Genomic DNA, 24467 nt, shown 5'->3' with positions numbered 1-24467 from the left:
CATTCTTTAGAATTTCAAAATCTCATAAATAAAACTAAATCAAAGGAAAGATCAATCTCTTTTTAAAAATTCACCATCCCATTCCAAACCCACTATGTCTATTGAGAATTGCTACGAAATGTGCCTTCACCTCTTGGTTTTCAGTTAAGGTAGCTCGTGTACTAGAGCAGAATATCTTGTCTAAAGTTGGAAACCCTATCACTGATTCCACATCAGAATTATGTCGGTGATATAATATTCCTTTTTAAAATAATTTACTTACAACATCAAATGCCATAGAGAACATAACCTGAAATATAAGCTGTATAAGCGCCCTTTACTTCCAAGTGTCCAGACAGTTCTAATTGTTGATATGTATCACCTTTCTAGTCACAAGATAGGAAACCATGGGGCCAGTAAGACTATTCAACTTATCTAAACCTTAAGACTACTTGAAGCCAGCCTCTTTACAAACCATAATTATCTGCCAGGGCTTGGTACAGAAAATAAAAACTGTCTTGAGTATTTTAAGAAGACATATATTACAAGTAACGGTTTTCAAAACTGGTAGGCAGGCTGGAGGGAAAGTAATGGGGACAGCTCTGGACTATTAATTTCAATGTAAATTCTCATAACTATGATCCAGCACGGAGAAATGACTATTGCTGTTAGCAGAAATGCTGCTAGCAGTAATACCTCAATGCCACAAAACTTGAGACTAGACAGTGGATCATGGAGTCCAGATGCAGCAAACATGACAGAAAAGGCTTGTGTACTTTGCCTTGAATGACTCCCAGAGTGCATGTGCCTGCACACAGCTATGTAACCAGTGCTCATCCCTTAGGATTCAGATTGCAAAGCACATTCACCATCAAGACTGCTCTGATCTCTCCTAGTTTGTTGTTTCTTGGTTATGTTCTCACTGCACTTGTAAAAATTAAAATGTGTGAACTGACACCAAAATAATGATATTCTTAGCACAGAGATGAGGCCATTTTTCTCTAGCTTAACTAGTCTCCCACTAAAGGCTATAGTAAGGCTTAATTCTTCAAGAGGAAAGTAAAAAATTTTGCAAGAAATATTGGGGCGCCTGGGTGGCACAGCGGTTAAGCGTCTGCCTTCGGCTCAGGGCGTGATCCCAGCGTTCTGGGTTCGAGCCCCACATCAGGCTCCTCTGCTATGAGCCTGCTTCTTCCTCTCCCACTCCCCCTGTTTGTGTTCCCTCTCTCGCTGGCTGTCTCCATCTCTGTTAAATAAATAAATAAAATCTTTAAAAAAAAAAAAAATATCAGTGTCACAGTGAAACAGTTCATTATATACAAACTGATTTTATTAGAGACCGAAAACGTTATTCACACCACCTTTTACTTCTTTTTGCAGCTTTAATTTTTAAAACATTTTCTGGATCCACTGGGTGACTAAATATCTTCACATGCCCATTAGCTAAAGAAACTTCTATGGAGGACTTGAGTAAAGTTGCATGCTACTGCTATAAGAAAGGCATATTCATTTATAATCTACTCTTCTGCTCTCCTGTAGAACTGCTTACAAACAGCATCACTGCAAAGAAAGATTTATGCATAACTCCTACATCCTTCAGGCTGTTCTAGCATTAATCTTCTGATGTCTAGCAAGATAAGAACTCATAGTGAACAGTTTGCTGCATTTCTCATATAAGCTCTCTCCAGTGTGAGTTGATATAGAATAAGGGACACACCTCAACTGAAGGATTTCCCACAATTTTTATATTCATATTGCTTCTCTCTTGTGTGAACTCAATAAGAAAGTCATATTTAATGTCTTTCCCATGTTACATTTATAGCGTTTTTCTCCAGTGTGGACTTATGTCAATTAAGGGATTAATACTGGCTAAAGGCTTTCCCATGTTTATTGTCTTCCTAGGCAATAAATGGTCTCTCTACAGTGTGAACTGTGATGGACAGTAAGGCTGTACCACTGTTAAAGACCTTCCCATATTCATTACATTCATAAGACTTTTCTTCCAGTATAAATTTTCAGGAAAGATCTATGGCTATTAATGTATACGACAAATATTCTATTCATACAGTTTCTCTCTTGTATGACTTTTCACACATATAATGATTCATATGGCCTAAAGGCTTTTCTACACTTATTGCATCACTGGGTTTCTCTGAATTATGTATTCTCTGATGGGCAGTAAGATTCGAGCCTTTGCTAAAAGCTTTCCCACATTCGTTACATTTATATGGCTTTTCTCCAGTATGAATTCTCTGATGTACAGTAAGGTTTGAACTACAGCTGAAGGTCTTCCCACATTTAATACATTCATAGGGCTTCTCTCCAGTATGAATTCTGTGATGTTGAAGCAGGGATGACCTATGACTGAAGGCTTTCCCACATATACTGCATTCATAAGGTTTCAATCTAGTGTGGTTTCTTAAATGCATATTCAGTGATTCTGGCTGGTTGAAGGATTTCCGGCATTTTTGACATTCAAAAGGTTTTTCTTCAGTATGAATACTCTGATGCTGAATAAGAAATGACAAGCTGCTAAAGACTTTCAGACATTTGTTGCACTCAAATTGTTTCTCTATAGCGTGAATTCTTTGATGTCGAGTAAGGTGTGAGCTACAGCAAAAGGCTTTTCCACATTCACTACATTCATAAGGTTTCTCTCCAGTATGAATTTTCTGATGGTGAATGAGAGATGATCTATGAATGAAGGCCTTCTCACATATTCGACACTCATAGAGTTTTTCTTGAGTATGGATTCTCAGATGTTCAATGAGATGTGAAACACGACTAAATGACTTCCCACAATTCATACATTCATATGGTTTCTCTCCAGTGTGAGTACTCTGATGATTGGTCAGTGAGGACACATGGCTAAAAGCCTTCCCACATTCAATACATTTGTAAGGTTTCTCTCCACTGTGACTTATCTGATGACGAGTTAGGGATGAGCCATGGCTAAAAGTCTTCCCACATTCGTGACATTCATATGGTTTCTCTCCTGTATGAATTCTCCAATGGCGATTAAGGATTGATTGTTTGCCAAAGGCTTTCCCACATTCATTGCATGTATAGACTTTCTCTCTATTGTAAGTCTGGTTAAGGGTAAGAGATTTGCTCTGGCTGAAGGCTGCCACACTTTCTTTAGAATTTGAAAGTTTCTTTCCACCATTGATCTCCTCATTTTTTATAACAGACTTTTTTGGTAAGCTCTTCTTAAATATATCATGTTTATGTGATTTCCCTTCAGCAGAAATTCTCTGTGGTTCAGAAAGAATAGACTTTAAATAGAAGATGCTTCTAAATGTACTGTATTTGTAAACATTTCCCCAGTGGGACTTTCTCTAAAGGTGAGGGTTACTGGTCTGAAATGTTCTACCTGATTTTCACGCTTCCCCTCCAACTTCTCTATATATTCCCACCTTGCTAAAATTTGAAAATTCATGACTTTGTTTTATAATTTTTTCTATTATTACCGTTTGGAGTGAATCTTCATCATAAATATCCTCCTTCGTTAATAATTCCTTGTTTTCCCATCTTGATTCCCAATCTGAAATATACCAAGAAAGCAAAACACTGCTTTTTCTGTACTTCTTGAAAAGAAACTTCTATGGTAAGAATAAGAGATAAGAAACAGAGCACATCTCCACCCCCAGGAAGCACATGACTGAATTCTCATTTATTCAATAATTTCTCAACAAAGTTCAAATAGAGCAGAGAATAGAGACAGCTCACAAAGATGGGAACAGAGTGTAATAAGCGAAATGAGCTAAAAACAGGCAATCAGTATGTGGAATAAAAGTGAAATTATCAGAAAAAAATGCAAAAGGTCTTCTGGATTCCAAGCCAACATTCTATTCTGTACCTACATTTATGTGAAAGACCACATTTTATCTCACAGTCTTGGTTCTCCAACTTTCAATTAATCTCAATTTGCTGTCAGATTAGCATGCTTAAAATACACAATTTATAGGAGTACATTAAAAAGTTAACAATGAACAAAATATTTTTTATCACTCAGAAAGATTTAGGCTTTGTTTGTGTAGGATCTGTGTGAAATCATATTATGTACTGGACATTAGAAAATATTGTTCCTAGAAACCTTTTATATATTCTTTACTTCCTCCAACACTTATGTTCACATTTGAACTTTGAAGCTCGGCCTTAGGGGAGAAGTGATTTCCATCTAACTGACAGCCTTTCTTCACCTAAAAAGATCGGTATATTTTTCCTTAGGTGGTCTTAAAGAGAACAATTTGCTTTATTTTACTTCAAATAGAATAACAATTTGAATTATTATGATGGCAAAACCTTCACTTTTGATTAGATAACATAATACAGAAAGATAATAATTTGGGATGGAGGAATGGCCATTTTAAAATCTAAGCTAAGGATCCCTCAATTTGTTACATTTGGGATCTCTGAAGACGGTATCCCTAAAATACCCTAAAATGCCTCCATACTTTCTACAAGCATGTTTTACAAAGATCTCTTTTGCCTGATGCTCCATGACTTACCTAGAAACATACCTTTTGACAGTTTTTTCTCCACCATCCAAGGTTCTTTCCCATCTTCCAGTAAGCTGATCACATACGGCTTAGGTATGGAAAGACCTGCTTGCAGGAAAAATATAAAACCTGTTTAAACTATGGTCCTCATGGAGGACAGGCCATCATCATAAAGGAACCAAAGGCAGTTTTGAAGGATGGTCATTGAAATGGGAGGATAAGCTTTAGGAAGGGCACAACAGAGCTCTACACATCCTTGGGAGCATGAAACAAAATTTCAGCCATATACTCAGGAGAATCTCCAGCAATTCTGAGTAACAGAAGCTCTCCCTCATTGGGATGAAAAGCGAGATATGCTTACCTAGAGAAACCAGGTTCTCATAATTCTGGACCATCACATCCTTGTATAAATCCCTCTGAGCAGAATCTAGCCATCCCCACTCTTCAGGAGAGAAGTCTATGGCCACATCACTAAATGTCACCTGAAATAGCAAACATATTTAGGCTCAGTCACAGCCAAGGCCACTTCTGTCACTGGTTAAGGGGTAAAATTATCCCGGTTGTAGAAGAGAACAAGATTCAGTAGTTGTGACAATGACTAGGAATCTGATCTAAGTTAAGTAGTAATTGGATAATTACATGTTTGGCATTGTTTTACAGTATGGGTAAGAGACAAATATAAGAGCTTTGCTTCAGGAGAGTTTTAATTCTGTCAAAGGGAAAAGAATTCTGAAATTTTTTAAATCAGCATTCAACATTTGACAGCACATAGTCAAGTGCTTAGTTGTGTTTTTTATAGCTTACATGATAGGTAAATAAAAAATGATGATTTTTGAACCACTAAGGTTCAAAAAAAAATGATCCAATAAGTTCAGAAAAAGACATCTTGAAAGACAGACACATACATAACTAATTTATAAACAAAAACTACTTATGGTATATAATTAAACCTTGTATTGATAATATATAATTAAAATAACTTGAGACCCCTGGGCAAGAAGACTAAAGAATAGTTTCATGCCACAGGCAGTCCCTGAATTGGACCTTAAAGTAAGGACAAAGAATTAAAAGACACATTTCAAGGAAAATATTCTAAGGAAACAGTACCCATTCATGGTATTATTTAAAATGGCAAAACTTTAGAAAAAGCTTAAATGTTCAGTAATAGTTTGTTAGTCAAATTATAATACATGCAAAAAATGTATGCATTTTAAATGGCATTATTCTTATCTTTCATTGGTGAAACAGACATTATTTGGCCGTGATAAATTTCTCATTCCAAGAGTGGTTGATTTAATATTCTATTACTTTATTGGATATTTTGCATGTATGTTCATTAGTGATCCTGGTTTTTGGTTTTAAAGAGGGAATTTACCTTTGCCAGGTGTTGGGAAAGCAGCTAAAAATCAAATCTGCCAAGCAGAAAATACTCTTCACAATGTAGAAGAGAGAACAGTTTTACTACTAAGTAAGCATCACAGCAGACTGTAACATACTTCATAGGCAATCACGAATGAGATGCAAGGACAGAAAGAAATCTCACCCTTTTATAAAGCCAGGATAACCTATATAACACATAGATGTTTTCAAAATAAATAATTTGTCCTCAAGTTAGAGGACTTGGCAGCGCCATTTGCAACATACAGTTCATCCTAAATTCCCAATTTGGAGTGACCAACCGTGTTAATTGCTTTTACCCCAAGAAAAATAAAAATTCTCCTATCCTCATGACAAGCAGGTAGTTAGAACTTGGAGCCAGAAGCCTAGGCTAAACCCACACACAGGGAGATAGGGGTGCATTGTCCTTCATGTTTTCATTTCAAAGAGATGGCTGCAAGGCCTTAAGAAAGACTTTACTGCCCTGAAATATTGGCAGGGGCTTATTTAGCTTTGAAAAAGATTCACAAGCATCTCAAAGGGACAGAGAAAGGATTTACAACTACAGGTTTTTCTCAAAGGAAATACCCTAAAAAAAGGGAGGAGGGGAGGATCTCTTTCCNNNTTGGAACCAGGGAAAATTCCTTTTTTCATTTGTCTTTATACTTACCCAGGTATTAGGGTTATGCTAGCCTTATCATATGAATGGGAAAGTTTCTAATCTTCTCCTACTTTCCACGATGGTTTTAAATGATTGGCTTTTACAAATCCTACTCGATAAACCAAATTTAAAAATCAATACTAGGGGCGCCTGGGTATCTCAGTCAGTTAAGCATCCAACTCTTGATTTCAGCTCAGGTTGTGATCTCAGGGTGGTGAGACTGAGCCCTGTGTCAGGCCCACACTTAGCAGAGTCTACTTGGGATTCTCCCTCTCCCTTTGCCCCTCTCCACCACCATGCCCCCCCCCACCCCGCACAGGCACACTCTCTACCTAATAAATACATAAATCTTCTAAAAAAATCAATACTAAATTAATGCACAAGATACTATGTTTTATTCCACCAATGCAAAGATATTTCATATTTTAAGTTTTGAACACATATTAATGAACATCATTGTACTAAGTCTAAAAAAGAAAACTCACATAATCTCATTAATAGATACCCTTTGTTCTTTATTTAAATCAGGGTTTCTCAACCTTGGCACTACTGACATTTTAAGCTAGATAATTTGTTTGTTTTGGGTGCTGTCCTGTACATCGTAGAACAGTTAGTTAGTAGCATCCCTAGCCTCCACCCATCAGATACTAGTCGCAATTCCCCTCTGTCTCCCTAGAGTTATCCTTAGAAAATGTACTGTTGGGGCTCAGTCTTTAAGGGTCTGCCTTTGGCTCAGGGCATGATCCTGGGATCCTGGGATCAAGCCCCACATCAGGGTCCTCTGCTGGGAGCCTGCTTCCTCCTCTCCCACTCCCCCTGCTTGTGTTCCCTCTCTCGCTGGCTGTCTCTCTCTGTCAAATAAATAAATAAAATTAAGAAAGAAAAGAAAGAAAAGAAAGAAAAGAAAGAAAAGAAAGAAAAGGAAAGAAAGAAAGAAAGAAAGAAAGAAAGAAAGAAAGAAAGGAAGGAAGAAAGAAAATGTACTGTAAGCCCTAAGGGGTGACTGTGGAAGCAGCTGAAGGGTCAGCAGCATTCCTGGTCTCAGGCTATTGAAAGCAATGGCCTGGCATGATCCCCTGGGGCAGCGCATAGGTTTAGAGCGATGGAAGAATGTAACCCTTAGTCCCCCTTCCTGTACCTGACAATTGCTAGCAGACACATCCCGCTCCTCCCTTACCCCACGACTGCCTCCCTGCGTGCTGGCGTGCAGGGGAGAATGCAAGCCTGCTTTATGGCTTCAAGATAGTTGCCATCCTTTTGTACTCCTTTCTCACCATTTGATGCATCTGTCCTTGCTTTTCTGATAAAAAATAAAATAAAAGCTATGTGCAGAATTCAGCTGCTGCTCTCTCCCTTGCAGAGGCAGTCCTGCATGGCCACTCAAATTGGTGTCTGAGAACTTTATTTCAGTGCATGACAACACCCCCCAGACCGTGACAACCAAATGTGTGTCCATACATTATCAAATGTCCCCTGTAGGTAGGGCTAAGGGGGACAAAATCACCTGTTTGAGAACCACCACTTCAGAAGATGTTTGCAGTTCCCTGAAAGACTCTCAGCCCTACCCACCTATGCTCGAGGTGGTCCCTCAGTTTGCTGTAACTCCACTTCTATCTCTGCCTCCCTGGTACCATGCGCCACCAAAACCAGTTACAGCCTTGCCTCCCCAGGGATGCCTCAACTCTCTCTGCCCCTTCAATTGCCCAGCCAGCCTAGGATGTTCATTCATCTTTGTCCCCAGAAGAACTTAGGATATTTGTTCCAGCACCTACCTAAATTTCTTATGCGTTCTTGCTTTTCTACCAGCCCTGTAATGCTCAATACAGCCAGTAGCCACATTTGGTTATGTAAGTTTAAATTAATAAAAATTAAAAATTAAATAAAATTTAAAATTCAGTTACTGGGTCACTTTAATCATAGCTCAAATACTCAACAGTCATATGGGGCTGGTGCGTACCATACGGGACAACATACATAAAGAACATTTCCACCACTGTAGAAAGTTCTCTCAGTACTGCACTAGATCAAGAAGTCCTACAAGTCGGCGCACACTCAAACCCATGTGCGATTCTTCCTAACAGGTACAACATAAATGTTTACGAAATGAATCAAGAGTGTCTGGGTGGCTCAGTCGGTGAAGCATCCAACTCCTGATTTTGGCTCAGATCATGATCTCAGCGTCCTGGGATTGAGCCCCATGTCAGGCTCCACGCTCAGTGGGGAGTCTGCTGGAGATTCTCTCTCCCTCTCCCCCTCACCCCCACTCTTGCTCACCTTGCTTACCTACTCTCTCTCTAAATTAAATAAATAAATCTTTTTTAAAAATCAATCAATGAATTATTTTGGCAGCTAGTTCATTTTACCTTTTACTTTTAAAAAAATAGTTTTTTGGGGTGCATGGGTGGCTCAGTAGGTTAAATGTCTGCCTTCAGCTCAGGTCGTGATCCCAGGGTCCTGGTCAGTGGGAAGCCTACTTCTCCCTCTCCCTCTGTCAAATAAATAAATAAAATCTTTTTTTAAAAATCGTTTTCAATTCTAGTTATCTAATATTCCCAAGAAACCAGACTCTGCCCAACAAGCACATACACCACTAATACCTTCCGTGCAGGCTTCACCTTCCACCCCATGATTTTACCCTACCATTTTTTCAAAGCTTCTTCACTCAACAACTATTTACTAAGCCTCTGTTTTGTACCAGATACCACTCTGGGTACTGAAAACAGAAAAAAAAAAAAAAAAAAAAAAAAAAAAAAAAAAAAAATCCCTCCCAGAGGGAAGAGACGAACAATGAGCATATGCATTTAGTAAACAAATAGTATATTATCTAGTGAGTGAAAATCACTACACAAAAAAAACAACAAAGCAGTGAGGAGGAGGAGAAATGATTGTTGGAAAAGTTGACTGCAGGTGTTCAGAGAAGCTTTACTGAGAAAGTAACCACTGCACAGAGCTATGAAGGAGGTAAGAATGCCAGCCTGTACATATCTGGGGAAAGAAGATTCCAAGCAGACAGTACTGCAATTTCCAAGGTCTGGAAGCAGCAGCCAGTGGCTAGAGCTCACAAGGAGCAAGGAGACAGAGCAAGATGAGATCAGAAAGGTAAAAGCCTGATTACACAAAGCTTTTTAAGTCACTGTAGTACTCTGACATCTGAGTTAGGGCCACTGCAGAGTTTTAAGCTGAGCAATGACAGGATGGTGGCAGTGGTGTGGTTGGATGGTCTAACCATTGGTCATATTCTGTGGATATCCTCTATGTATTTTAGATCCAACTAGACCGTCTGAATGTAAGTTTTAAGAGAAAGGAAAGAATCAAAGATGACTCCAACCATCTCTTGACTTGAACAACTGAAAAGATTGATAAACCATTAACTGAGACCATATAATAGTGCTTTGACACCATAAAGCAATTAACCCAAAATTCCAAACGAATTTTGAATTGTAGTAAAAAACAAAACAAAAAAGTTTTGCTCAAGACTCTACAAAGACATCAAGCAGAGAGACAGTAGAGAAGAGAAGCACTGACAGAAGAGAGTACTCTGGAGTTCTGTGGGCTCCATCCTTTGCTACAATGAAAGGAATCATGGATCCAGTCCCTAAAAGGACTCTTGTTAGGTAGGAACTGGTAAGAGACGCAAAGCACTCAAGAGTTCTGCTTAGGTGGTTCAGGAAGATCTGGGGACATTACCGACTTACCTGGAACATGACTTGTCAACACAGTCCTTTTTCCAGCCTCCTGTCTTAAAGAAGAGTAGTGTCCTGAGAAGGCAGATCAAGAACACAAAAAAGGAGCCATGAAAAATGAGGCTTATCTTGCAGCGATGTGACCCATCTGCAAGGAAAAGCACACTGGGAATCACTTTCTAGGGCTCCATTCTTTCCCTAAACTAGCAGAGTGTTCCTTGGCACGAGGTAACCATTCACCAGGTGCCAGAGGCGTGCAAATCAACTACTACATATTTTTTAGACAGACTCACAGAACAACAGTAATAACGTTAAGGGCTCATTCAATCTTCTCAACTATGCATGACAGACATTCACATTATTCCATATTTCTTTTCTAAACGATGAGAAAACAAACTCTTTGATACTGAAGCAATGTGTTGAAGGCTGCACAAATGGAAAGCATCGCTTTCACGACTGGACTGCCTAAAAATCATTGCAGGTGGCGTTTCCTTTCAGGGCGTACGCTGCACAATCACTCCACCATTTCCTTCTCGCAACAACTCTACGAGGTAAACGACAAATCCCTTTTTACAGAGAAGACAGGCCCAGGAAGCTAAGGCCTTGCTGGGGCTCACACTGCGGTGTAGACTCGGCACCAGCGAGGCCGTGGCGGCCGTACCCGGCGCCCGGCCACCCTGCCGGGACCCACACTTGCCTGAGTCCCGGCGGGCCCGCCCTGGCCCTGAAGTCCGGGCCGGGGGATCCAGAGCCCGCACCTCCGCGTACTTGACACGTGGAGAGCGGACCACGGCCGCTGCCGTCGAAAGAACTGCACTACACCGGCAGAATTTCCCTGCCTGCCTGAGATTACCGCGCGGTGGACGGAGGACGCAGCCCACACCGGAAGAGCATTTCCCAGCTTCCTCCACGTCGGCGACGAGTTACCTGTGCCTCGCACTTCGCCCAGTAAAACCACACTTCCCAGAAGGCTGCGCGTTCGCGCGCGCTTTGGGAGCCCAGCGAGAAAAACGGCTGAGTTTTCCGAGGAGTGCCACCGTCTGCAGCCTTCGTTGCAAAGCTGCTCTGCTAGGACGCGCACACGAAGTGTCGAGAGGACAACAGGCCCGCGCTCTGCGTGCTTCTTAAGTACAGGGGCGCCCAAAGCACGAAACTACACTTCCCAGAACATGATGCGGCCGCGAAAGGTCTTCCGGGTCGCCGGGTCGCTAGCGCGGACGCCCTCCTGCTGGGACTTGGGCAGTCCTTGCTGGTGCCGGGGGAGAGCGGGCGTCTATCCGCGGAAGGTTTCTCAGGCAGAATTCTGAGCCGCTCTGGCCAGCTCGTGTGGGCCTGGAGTGTTGGCGCCAGCTTGCCCAGCACTGTGGTTCCTAAAAGGCCCTGTGTCCGGGCTGTCATGGCAACCGTTGTGAGCGGACAGAAGACACTTCTCGGAAATTCGTGCGGTCCCGTCACGGCTATGATACTGACTGCCGCTATCATGTGTACAGGTCCTCGAAGGACTCAGAAACGGCGGCCTCAGGTGAGCGCTTTAAGGAAAAAGGCCTTCACTCCTGTAACCCGTAGAGCCTGACCCACTTCTGTCCCCAGAAGCGCTGTCCTTGCCCCCTCACCCCCCCCACCGAAACGCCCGCTGGAGGAGATGGACGTAGGCCAAAGCAGTCTACTGCGGGTGTGTATTTGGGTTGTTTCCTTTACTTTTTTTCTTAATTTTACTTTTAACTGTTCATTTCATTTTATTTTTTTATTTTTAAATTTATGTGTTAGCACGAGCAGGGGGAGCCGCAGACAGAGGGAGAAGCAGGCTCCCCGCTGAGCAAGGAGCCGGTTGCAGTACCGATCCCAGGACTCTGGGATCATGACCTGAGCCGAAAGCGTAGCTTAACCCACTGAGCCTCTCAGGCGTCCCTGTTCATTTCATTTTAATTATGCTTACTTTTAAATTATAGTGTGACTAAGGATTTTCTTGTATATGTCAAGTACTTAGGTGCATAAGATTCATTAGACAATGCTTCCACCTTGGTATATATCTCGTGGCTGTGCTATTTAATTCCTGTAGCAAGAGTAGTTTGTAAAAACACTGTGGCATCACCTAGATTCTCCTCAAGGCCTACAGTAGGTAACAACAAAAGATTTTCCAGTGCAAAGTATATTCCCATCCATGTCTTTATTATACAATGACAGATTGTTTTCCAAAATTTTACCAATTTGCACCCCTACCATGGCTTGTAATTATTTTGGTTGCCAGTTATTACTGCCAGTACTTGATTTTGTGAAATTTTCAGATTTTACCAATCTTCTAAGTGTGAAATTGTGACTCAGTGTGGCTTAAATTTGCGTTTCTTTTATTGTTAATAAGATTGAGAATCTTTTCATGTGTCTATTGGCTTTACTATTTCCTTCTCTGAGAATTGCACATCTTTTGGTCATTGTTCTCTTAGAGCAAAGGCCTTTTTGATATTAACATACAAGTTATATAGAAAAATGCAAGATTTTAAAGGCAGAGGACAGAGACTAGGATATTGGAGTTTTTTCACCCTTAGATTCCGGGTTTGGAAATGGATTCAGTAACCAAATGTGTTTTCTACAGTTTTTACATGTTTTGTGGTGTGAAATTCTTCGATTTTTCTCTTGCTAGGGATATGTTGAGCAACTTGAATCTGTGAAGTGGTATCTTCCTCTGCTCAGCAAATTTTTCTTCCCTTTATATATTGCCTCTTTCCCATTCTTTCTTTTTGTAAACACCAGTTGGTAGGTCTTTCTACTCTGTCCTTCATGGGTCTTTAATCCTCCTCTGTAATTTCCATCTTTCAGTGTCTGTATTGCATTCTGGATAATTTATTCTGCTCTGTCTCCTATTCATAATCCCCTTTCCAGGCAATTCTTTTAAATTTCAGTTTTTTAAATACTTTTGGTAACATGGTAGACACAGTTGACTCATAATATGCATGTGATAATACCAATAACAAGATTTTATGAATCTCCTTGTAAATTTGTTTTTTTTTTAATTCCTCACTCAGTTTGCTTTGTTTCCTTTTTTGGTTGGTTATCTTTGTGTGCCACTTTGTCCTTGAAAAGAGATATTAGGGGGCTTCCCGATATCCTTGTATGAAAGTACCTTTCTTTTCTAGAGATTATATAATTTCATTTTCGGACAAGTTCTGGGATTACTGCCAGTCTGCAACCACTTTAAACTACATTTAGACATAAAGTCCCTGCTCAGTCCATCCAGCAAGCCTTACATAGGGATTCTTCATTGTTGCTGCTTTTTCGTCATAACCTTCCTGGGAGAATTATAAAGCCTTCCATTATGAGTCCTCAGATTTTTGGCACATAAATTAAGTTCATGGTGGGGTGAGGGGAGTGGCTAACTTCAAAGGACTAGATGGGGTTGGGGGCAGAGGTGAGAAGTTTAAATAGAGGGCTAGTCCTTTTGTTTCAATAGCTACTTATGGCCAGCTCTTAAAGAACATTACTTCAAAGCTGAACCCCTAACATGTGAGTGCTCCAGAAAAGATGGAGGCATTCTGATGAGTAGAGAATGAGAGGAGAAATCTGGGGGCAGGTGGAGTGGGAACTCATAGGTGTAAGTAAACTGGTTTTAAATATGCCATTCTCTTGTAAAAGAAAATAGACCCAAAAAAGATCAGTAAGGAGTTAGGAAAATACGTGACATACTGAACCCATTCCTTCCACTAGCCCTAAGCTGCCTTCTTTACTTTTTCTATTAGGCAATATTTACAGTAAATGATTTTACTGTTGGAATTTATCTGGTTAAGGGCACATTTTAGAATATAAACTTGGAAGAAGAAAAGCCAGTTCATGTTGATTCTGAAACTGTCCCAAGACTCAGGGCAAAAAGTAAGTTTGGAACTCTAACTTGCAGAGGCATCAAAAAAATGATTTATTTTTGCCATAGAGAGAAATTTCTGCTGAGACCTCTGGTGGAGATCTTTGTCCTTGTTACTGGCTCATCCTCCATCTATCACTTGATAATGAGCCTACACATACACTATAGGCCAAAGTTTTAAATCCAGGAGACCTCTGGTGGAGATCTTTGTCCTTGTTACTGGCTCATCCTCCATCTATCACTTTATAATGAGCCTACACATACACTATAGGCCAAAGTTTTAAATCCCCGTTCTTCTGCCACTGGTTTGAAGACCTATCCGTTCCAATCTGACCCAGAATGTCCAGTGTAGAAGCTGTGCAGAGCCTCCAACAAAACCTTCATGCTCTCTCCTTCTGTCCTTGAGGAAATCGGACATCCTACATCTCTGATTATTTATGTTACCAGTATTAGGTTCACACCAGACTAAAGGGTGAATCCAGTGGGAAGTGTCAGGTGTGCGTCCGGTTGACCAATAGTGTATAGCCATTGTTTTGGTAGGTTGGCTGGGTTCCCTGAGGGAAACTAAGGGCTGGGTGTCAAGGGCCCTGTTTGTGGCTGATGGGGAGAACGTCCCTTCTCGTTCCTTATCCTCCCTTTTGGATCATAGAGGAATTGGAATAAACCTTGCTTTACTTCCAAAAGGGACTTCATTTAGACCTTAAGCCTGAGAATACCTTTATGGGGTTTACAAGGTAAAAAGCCCAAGTTTTTCCCACTAGTTGATTTTACATGTTTTGTCCAAAAAGTGGCTTAGGGAAGATGAACTCCCAATGTGTATGTTAGTTGGGAAAATGAGTGTATGGAGAGAAAGTTTTACTGTTTGGTTTTTTTAAGTTCAGTAAACACTACAGCAAAATTTAGAAAAATATTAACGCTACCTTTAGAAAGTGACTTAACATGCTCATCTGTTGAAAGGTATTATTTATTAATAACTGTAGACTTATATTATGTGTACTCATTCTTTTTAACTACTGAATCCATTGTGAATGTCTTGGGATATTAGTAACATACAACCTATGCCCTCATTAGAATGTCTACAGTGTTCCATATTAGGAATCATAAAAGTAACATATTTAAGCAGTCTCCCCTTAATGAACTTTTTCTTTGTGCTCAGATTTTTATTTAAATGTGTGAAGAATATCCTCATACATACGTTGTTGCATGTGTATTTGGTTTCTTGTTTTTTTTTTTCATGATAAATCCCTAGATGCTATATTACTGGTCAAAGAATTTCATTTTACATTGAGCAAATTGAGAGCCACGACAGGGATTTAAACAGCAGAGACAGGACTGATTATTGTCTTCCAAAAATCCATATGTTGGAGTCCTAATCTCCAGCACTTAAGAATGTGGCTGTATTTGGAGATAGGGTATTTCCAGAGGTAATTAAGTAAAAATGAGGTTATTGGGTTGGACCCTAATCCAGTATGACTGTTGTACTTATAAAAAGAGGAAATTGGGACACAGACTTGTACGGAGGGAAGACCATGTGAAGACACAACGAGAGGCTTCAGAAGAAGCCAACCCCATCAACACATTGATCCTGGACTTCTAAGCCCCAGAATTGTGAGAAAATAAATATCTATTGCCACCTAGTCTGTGGTACTTTGTTACAGCAGCCCTAGAAAGCACCTTGGAACATGAGCTTTATGAAAATAGCTAAAGGACCAAGAAAAAAAAAAGCCTGTGTGAATACATGTATGTGCCTGTGTGTGTGTTTCTCTCTGTGGATGTTCGCATGTGTGTGTGACCACTTGCTCATTTCCATCTAGGTGTGTTCTTGGGTGAATGGGACTTATCTTTGCAATTATATACATGTGTACCTTTCCCTGAATGTGTCTTTGTCCATGCATGACTCTGTATATTTTTCTCTCCCTGTGTCCAGAAGTCTCTTTCTGTGGATGTTTCCATATTCTTCTTTGATGTATGTGTGCTTGAGTGTGTATCTATGTGTAGCATTGAATGTGTCTGCATCTATGTGTGTCTATGGGGGTTTCTGTCTGTTTGACCAGATGTGTCTGTGAGCACTTTTCTCGGTGTGTATGTGTGGGTACCTTTGTATATTGACATCTGTGTATCCTGCGTTTGTTTGTGTCTCTCTGTCTTAATGAGTATTTGGGTGTTTACCTCCCATGTTTCTGTAACACATGCCCTGTGGGGGGTTGTGTGTGTTTGTGTGTGTGTGTGTGTGTGTGGTTTCTGTGTCGTATGAGTGTCTCTATAAGAGTGCACATCTACTTATATCTCTTTGTATTGTCCAGTGTGAATTCCTGTGTCTTTAGTGTCTGTATTTGCCTGTACATATCCCACAGAGATTCTGGGTGTGCCCTACCTGTGTCTGTCTCTGGGTAGCCCCAGGTTCCTTCCTCTGCTCTGGCCAGTCACTGCTGACCAAGTGATGCTTAGGCTGTCCCAGAAGCTTGGGAACTCCTGAACTCTGGGTCTGAAGTCTTTTCCTAACTCAGAAGTCCTTTCCAGAGTAATATAAGTGACTACTGAATTTTTGGTACCTCTTCCTTCTAGATAAACATCTTCTGCCTTTTAGATAATTTCTTGGGACACCCTGACATAGAATTATCCCATTTCCATACAGCATCCAATCCAGAGCAATGCTCTGCTTCCTTAAACTCACCAAGTCACCTAAAAAAGCCTAAAGCTTGTACTGTGTCCTTTCTAACACCTTCTTACTGAGATGTCCCATTATTCCCACAGTGTACAGTGTCCTGCATTGCAGGCCACCAATACATTTCACTTTGTTTGACTGCAAGTGTCTGCCTGATACTCAGTGGCTGGAGGGCACTGACACTGCCATCTTCAGCTCACGGCAATCCCCTCAACTCCAGACCTGTAGATCTAATCAGATACTCAATGTGCCATCTTGGATGTCTGATGAACATCTAAAATCAAATGTGTCCAAAACCGAGCTCTTCATTGCCTTCTGCTCCAGAACTTCTCCCTCTGGCTTTCAGATCTGAGGACATAGCAACTGTATCTTTCCAGATGCTCAGAGTAAAAACCTCATTGCCAACCTTGACTCCTTTTATTTCTTCCTGTATGCAATTGGTTGGCATATTCTGTCCAATTTACCTTTAATATACCCCAAATCCACCACTTATCATCTCCACTATTACCATGGTGTGGCCAGCCACCACTATCTCTCACCTGGATTATTGTTCCATCCCCTTACTGGTCTCCTAGCTTCCATCCTGACTCCCCAAAGTCTGATCTTCCTACAGAAACTGAGGGATCCTCTTAAACCATCATCCTACTGAGAACCCTCAGTGGTTCCCCTCTCTTTTCCAAGTCAAAGCCAAAGTCCTGGCAATGGCCTCCACTCAGTTACCTGTCTGTGATACATGTCCTATTCCTCCCAAATTTCACTCTTCTGCAGCCACACCTCCTTGATTTTTATTTTTAAGCAACCGTGGAAACCTGGAAATGTCCACCAAAGGTAACTAATCCCTGGAACCTGTGTTACCTTATAGGGCAAAATAGATTTTTGCAGATGTGATTACATTTTTGAGATTGAGAGATTACCCCAGATTATCTGGGTGGGCCCTAAATGCAATTGCAAGTGTCCTTATTAGATAGAGGTAGAAAGAGTTCACAGGGAGGAAAAAACAATGTGACCATGGAGAAGAAATTGAAATGATGTGGCCAAAGCCGAGGAATTCTTACAGCTACCAGAAGCTGGAAGGAGCAAAAAACAGATTCTCCCCTTCCTCAGGAGGGAGCACAGCCCTGCAGACACCTTGATTTCAGCCCAGTGAATGTAATTTTAGACTCTAGCCTCCAGAATTTTAAAGGACTAAATGTGCATTTTAAGCCAGCGTGTTTGCGGTGATTTGTTTCACAGCCTCAGAAATGAGTATGGCACCCGAGTCACACCCCTGCCTCAGGGCCTTTGCTCTTATTGCTCACTCTGCCTGGATCACCCTCCTTCCAAACATCTCTGCCAGTTCCCCCACTCCTCCAGGCCCTGCCTCAAATTTCTCATCAGTGACTTCCCTGCAGCCATCCCATTCAAATGACCAATTTCCCACACATACCTATCTTCCTTACACACTCTACTTTCTTCCTCAGCACTTACCATGTGGCTTATCATGAGTCTGTTTTGTTTACTTGTTTATAGTCTGCCTTCCATTACCGGAATGTGAGCTCTATAAGGGCAAGATTTCAGCTGCATCTTTCCATCTTTAATTTTTCATTGCTTCAACTGCCTGGCACTTAGCAATGGTAATGTTAAGAGTCTACTACAAGACAATCAATTTTCAGAAGGGGAAACTGAGACACAGAAGTTAAATAACTTGATCAAGTTCAGTCAGGAAATTGCAGAGCATCAGACCCAAGCCATAGGGCTGCACTATTTCACCCCCACTGCCCAAGCAGATAACTTAGCATCAGGATATAGCTAAGGATAATCTCTCTGCCTTCAGGGGTGTACCCTCTGCTGTGTCCTGAGACCCTGCCACATTATGCACATGCATGCCCCTAAATTCTGTGTGTGATTTGGGGGGAGTTCAAGGGCTGGATTCCAGGAAGTCTTCAGGAGCCATTAATCATGAAGAAACTGGGGACTGTCCACCATACCTTGAAGGGACAGTTGATAGAAACATGGATATCAAGAGTGCTTTTGGAGGAAGTCTCTGATGGAAATGAGGAACATGCTATTGAAAATTGGAGGAAAGTTTAACCCACCCCATATTCTCCTGTCAATCTGCCCTACCCGACCTGTGCCACTCAGCTGGAGTACCTCCAAAGTGGCTCCTGCCACATCATATCCCGCAAGCAGTTGGGGCAAGGACCAGTACCACTCCAAAGTGACTCCTGCCCTGGGGAGAGGGGAAGGTGTGTAGTCACACACCAGTTGGACTACAGCCCCAGCATACACACTGAAGGCAGACATCTGATCTGACTGCCAGCCCTGCCCACCAGCAAAAACCTCCCAGGGGACAGCACAGGCAGATTGCAGCTCTGGCAGATCGACTGAGGGCAGGCATATAGTCTGACTGCTTATATCACCCAATTTCAAACATATGGCAGCTCAGGACAGGATGCTTAACAGCACAGGGGCCAACCTGGCCCACAACAGGCAAAGTGGGACACTGTAGCCGATTGGACTGAGGCAAATGCAGTTCAGCCACAATAGTAGGGTGAACGCAATGGACATAGGAGACACCCCTGAAGTGCCAGGTTCTGGTGAACAGGGAACATTGCAGTACAGGGCACCAGAGGACTACTTCTTCATAAGCCCACTACTTCCAAGATCAGAAGACATAGTTGACTTTCCTGATACATATAGACAAACACAGCACTGGACAAAATGAGAAGACAGAGAAATATGTCCCAAATGCAAGAACAGGACAAACCCACAGCAAAGGGGCTAAGTGAAATGGAGATGAGTAATATGCCTGAGAGAATTTAAAGTAATGGTCCTAAAGATATTTAGTGGATGTGAGAAAAGAGTGGAGGATCTCAGTAAAACCTTCACCAAAAAGATAGAAAACATAAAACAGAACCAATCAGAGATGAAGAACTCAATAACTGAAATTAAAAATACACTAGAGGGAATCAATAGTAGAGTAGAGGAAGCAGAAGAATGGATCAGTGAGCAGGAAGACAGAGTGATGGAAAGCAACCACACTGAATGGGAAAAAGGAAAAAGAATAATAAAAAAATTAGAACAGGTTAAGGGAATTCAATAACACTATCAAGTATAATACTATTGCATTATAGGGCTCTAAGAAGGAGAAAAGAAAGAGGCAGAAAATTTATTTGAAAAAACAATAGCTGAAAACTTCCCAAATCTGGGGAAGGAAACAAACATCCAGATCCAGGAGACACAGAGAACAACCAACAAAATCAACCCAAGGAGATCTATACCAAGACACTTTAATTTAAAATGGCAAAAGGTAGTGATAAGAAAAAGAATTTTAAAAGCAGCTAAAGAAAAAAGAAAGATACATACAAGGGAGAGACCATAAGGCTATCAATGGATTTTTCAGCAGAAATTTTGCAGGCCAGAAAAAAGTGGCATGATATATTCAAAGGGCTAAAAGGAAAATCTGCAGCCAAGGATACTCTCCAGAAATGCTACCATTCAGAACAGAAGGAGAGAGAATTTCCCAGACAAACAAAAGTTAAAGGAATTCATTACCACTAAAAGGATGTTACAAGAAATGTTAAAGGGAATTCTTGAATGTAAAGAAAAGGCCATAATCAGAAGTAAGAAAGTTATGAAGGAAAAAATTTCACAGGTAAAGAAAAGCAAATAAGAGTAGAAGATTAGGGACACCTGGGTGGCTTAGTCAGTTGAGCATCCAACTCTTGATTTCAGCTCAGGTCATGATCTCAGGGTTGTGAGATAGGACCCAGAATCAGGCTCCATGCTCAGACAGAGTCTGCTTGAGATTCCTTCTCCCTCTCCCTCTGCCCCTCCCCCACCCCATACTCTAAATAAATAATCTTTAAAGAGTAGAAGATTAATCACTTATAAAACGAGTATGGAGGTTAAAGCACGAAAGCAGTAAAATCAATTATCTCTATTAAAATAAGTCAAGAGGGGTACCTGGGTGACTCAGTTGGTTAAGTGTCTGCCTGAAGCTCAGGTAATGAGGTCCTGGGATCAAGCCCCACTTTGGGCTTCCTGCTCAGTGGAGAGCCTGCTTCTCCCTCTCCGTTGGTCGCTCCCCTGCTTGTGCTCGCTCACTCTCTCTCCTAAATAAATAAATAGGTAAATAAATAAAATCAGTCAAGAAATTCATGAAATAAAAGGATATAAATTATGCATTCATATACATAAAACATTGGGGAGAGTAAATTTAGTATTTTTAAAATGGGTTCAAACTGAAGTGACCATCAACTCAATGTAGGCTGTTATATGCATAAGATATATACAAACCTAGCTATATACAACCTAATTATATACAAACTTAATGGAAACCACAAATCAAAAACCTGTACTAGATATGCAAGAAAATTAGGACAAAGGATTTCAAGCATATCACTAAAGAAAGTCATAAAAACACAAGGGAAGAGAGCAAGAGAAGAAAGAAACAGAGAACTATAAACACAATCCTAAAACAAGTAACAAAATGGTAATAAGCACATACTTACCAATAATAAATTTGAATGTCAATGGGCTAAATGCTCCAATCAAAGCATATAATGTGACTGAATGGATGAAGAAGCAGGACACATCTATATGCTGCCTATAAGAAACTCACTTCAGACCTAAAGACACAAGCAGGTTGAAAGTGAAGTGATGGAGACACATTTACCACACTACTAAAAGTGAAAAGAACACTGAAGTAGCAATACTTAGACCAGATAAAATAGACTTTAAAGCAAAGACTGTGACAAGAGACAAAGAAGGACACCACATAGGATAAAGGGAACAATCCAAACAAGGGAATATAACAATTGTAAATATTTATGCACCCTACCTGGGAGCACCTAAATACATAAACCAACTATTAAAAGACATAAAGGAAGAAACTGACAGCAATACAATAATAGTAGAGGACTTTAACACCCCACCTACATTAATAGATAGATCACACACACAGAAAATCAACAAGGAAACGGTGGCTTTGAATGACACACTGGGCCAGATGGATCTAACATATATTCATAATATTCCATCCAAAAACAGCAGAATACACCTGCTGAGGGCAGCTAACCTAGACACCAGCTTTTTCTTGCGCTTTACTCTGAACTCCAATCTCCTGTGCTTTGGTGTGACTGTCCTTCTGGGACTAACCTCCACCAGCCCCAGTATGGCAAGTCACTGCCTGCCCCCCACCTTTGCAGTGGACTAGTGTGAGTCTGCACCATGCCACATCCCTAAAGATTGGAGTTTTGAAACACAGTGGGTCTGCCTAGGATAAAACACAGGTGCACTGCATTGCCAGGCAGCAGACAGCTGGTATACAGACAGGGATCTGAAGGATGCCTGGGGAGCTTATTCCCTCTTCCATGGGTGCTTCCAGGACAGCAGGGGGTAGGAACTGCTCTCTCCAGGGACAAGTGATAGAGCTGGCACCATTTTTGTCCCCTACCCATCAGTATGGACTGACTTCAATAAGCAGCACAGCGCCAACAGTGGATGCCTGAGCTGCTTCCATCAAGCCCTACCCCCACTGCACTTTGCAGGTGCTTCTTACTAGGGTAAGTGTTCCTGAGAACCAGAGCAGTGGGCCCTTCCCCTGGAAGACCAGCACAAACCCCCTGAAAGCACCAAGTCTACAGACCATAGAGTGCTGCAAAGCTTCAGTTCTAGTGGAAATAACATCAGTCCTCTTTTGACAAGCAGACCAGAGCACACCTTGTTAAAACTCACCACACTCTGGACAAGGTCCAAACACTTCCACTGCAGTCAAGGAGAAACTCTTCAGAAGACTGACCTGAGGGAAAGAGCAGCCAAAACACAGCAGCAGAGTGCACACAGTATACATTAGAAACACCTGAAGCTCCAGGCCCTGGATGGTATATGACTTCTTCTTAAAAAGCCATTACTCTGAGGAACAGGAAACATAACAGGCTTTTCTAACACAGAGAAGAAGACAGAAACCTAGACAAAATGCCAAGATGGAGGAATTCATCCCAAAAGAAAGAACAAGAAAAGGTCATGGCCAGAGATCTAATCAAAATAGATATAATTAATATGCCTGATCCAGAATTTAAAGCAACAATCATAATGATACCAGCTGGGTTTGAGAAAAGCATAGAAGACACCAGGGAAACCCTTACAGATATAAAAGACCTAAAAACTCATCAGGCTGAAATAAAAATTTCTGTAACCAACATGAAAAACTGACTGGATGTAATGACCACAAGGATGGAAGAAGCAGAGGAATGAAAAAGTGATATAGAATATAAAATTATGGAAAATAATAAAGCTGAAAAGAAGAGGGTAAGAAAAATATTGGGTCACAAATGTAGGCTTAGAGAACTCAGAGACTCCATAAAACTTAATAACATTTGTATCCTAGGAGTCCCAGAAGAAGAGAGGGAAAGGGGGCCAGAAGGTTTATTTAAGGAAATTATAGCTGAAAACTTCCCTAATCTGGGGAGGGAAGCAGACATCCAAAACCAGGAGGCACAGAGAACTCCCATCAAAATCAACAAAAGCAGGCCAACACAAGACATTTCACAGTAAAATTTGCAAAATATAGAAATAAAAAGAAAAAATCCCATATGCAGCAAGGGAAAAGAAATCCCTAACTTATAAGGGAAGACAAAAAGTTAGCAGCAAGGCTACCCACAGAAACTTGGCAGGCCAGAAGAGAGTGGTATGATATATTCAATATACTGAATGGGAAAAATATGCAGCCAAGAATCCAGCAAGACTATCATTCAAAATAGAAGGAGAGGTAAAGAATCACCCAAATGAAAACTAAAGGAGTTTGTGACCACTAACCAGCCCTGCAAGAAATACTAAAGAGTACTCTTCAAATAGGAATGAAAGACCAAAAGTGACACTAGAAATGAACAGAGAAAGTCTCCAGAAACAAAGATTTAACAAGTAATAAAATGGCACTAAATTCATATCTATCAGTAATCACTCTGAATGTAAATGGACTAAATGCTCCAATCAAAAGACACAGGTGTCAGAATGGATTTAAAAACAAGAGACATCGGGGCACCTGGGTGGCACAGCGGTTAAGCGTCAGCCTTCAGCTCAGGGCGTGATCCCGGCATTATGGAATCGAGCCCCACATCAGGCTCTTCCACTATGAGCCTGCTTCTTCCTCTCCCACTCCCCCTGCTTGCGTTCCCTCTCTCGCTGGCTGTCTCTATCTCTGTTGAATAAATAAATAAAATCTTTTAAAAAAAAAGAGAGACATCTATATGCTGCCTACAACAGACTCATTTGAGACCTAGACACCTGCAGATAAAGTGAGCGGATGGAGAACCATTTATTATGCCAATGGACATCAAAAGAAAGCTGGAGTAGCCATATTTATATCAGACAAATTAGGTTTTATTTTTTTAGGATTTTATTTATTTGACACAGAGAGAGAAGAGAGAAAGAGCACAATCAGGGGGAGTGGCAAAGAGAGAGGGAGAAGCAGGCTCCCCACTGAGCAGGGAGCCTGACATGGGGCCTGATCCCAGGATCCCAGGATCATGACCTGAGCCGAAGGCAAAAACTTAACCAACTGAGCCACCCAGGGGCCCCAACAAATTAGGTTTTAAATCAAAGACTGTAATAAGAGATAAATAAGAGCACTATATCATAATAAAGGTGTCTATCCAATAAGAAGATCTAACAATTGTAAATATTTATGCCCCCAACTTAGGAACACCCATATATATAAATCAATAAATATAAAGAAACTCATTGATAATAATACTAGGGGACGTTAACA

General features: G+C 41.0%; 1 protein-coding gene across 1 annotated transcript; it reads right to left on the bottom strand.

Annotated features, from left to right (window-relative positions):
- Positions 1-1287: 1287 nt before the first annotated feature.
- On the bottom strand, positions 1288-11941 carry LOC103679633 (zinc finger protein 181-like). Its single transcript, XM_040633726.1, is given in 7 exon segments — positions 1288-3298; positions 3301-3395; positions 3397-3523; positions 4491-4586; positions 4843-4963; positions 10215-10277; positions 11130-11941. Coding segments are annotated over 6 exon segments (1707 nt in total). The 5' UTR covers positions 10224-10277; positions 11130-11941; the 3' UTR covers positions 1288-2039.
- Between the last annotated feature and the right edge of the window lie 12526 nt (positions 11942-24467).

Source organism: Ursus maritimus, unplaced genomic scaffold (genome assembly GCF_017311325.1).
Source record: "Ursus maritimus isolate PB19 unplaced genomic scaffold, ASM1731132v1 scaffold_19, whole genome shotgun sequence".
Lineage (NCBI taxonomy): Eukaryota > Metazoa > Chordata > Mammalia > Carnivora > Ursidae > Ursus > Ursus maritimus.
Note: the sequence above shows the minus strand (reverse complement) of the source record. Positions and strands in the feature narration are given on the sequence as shown.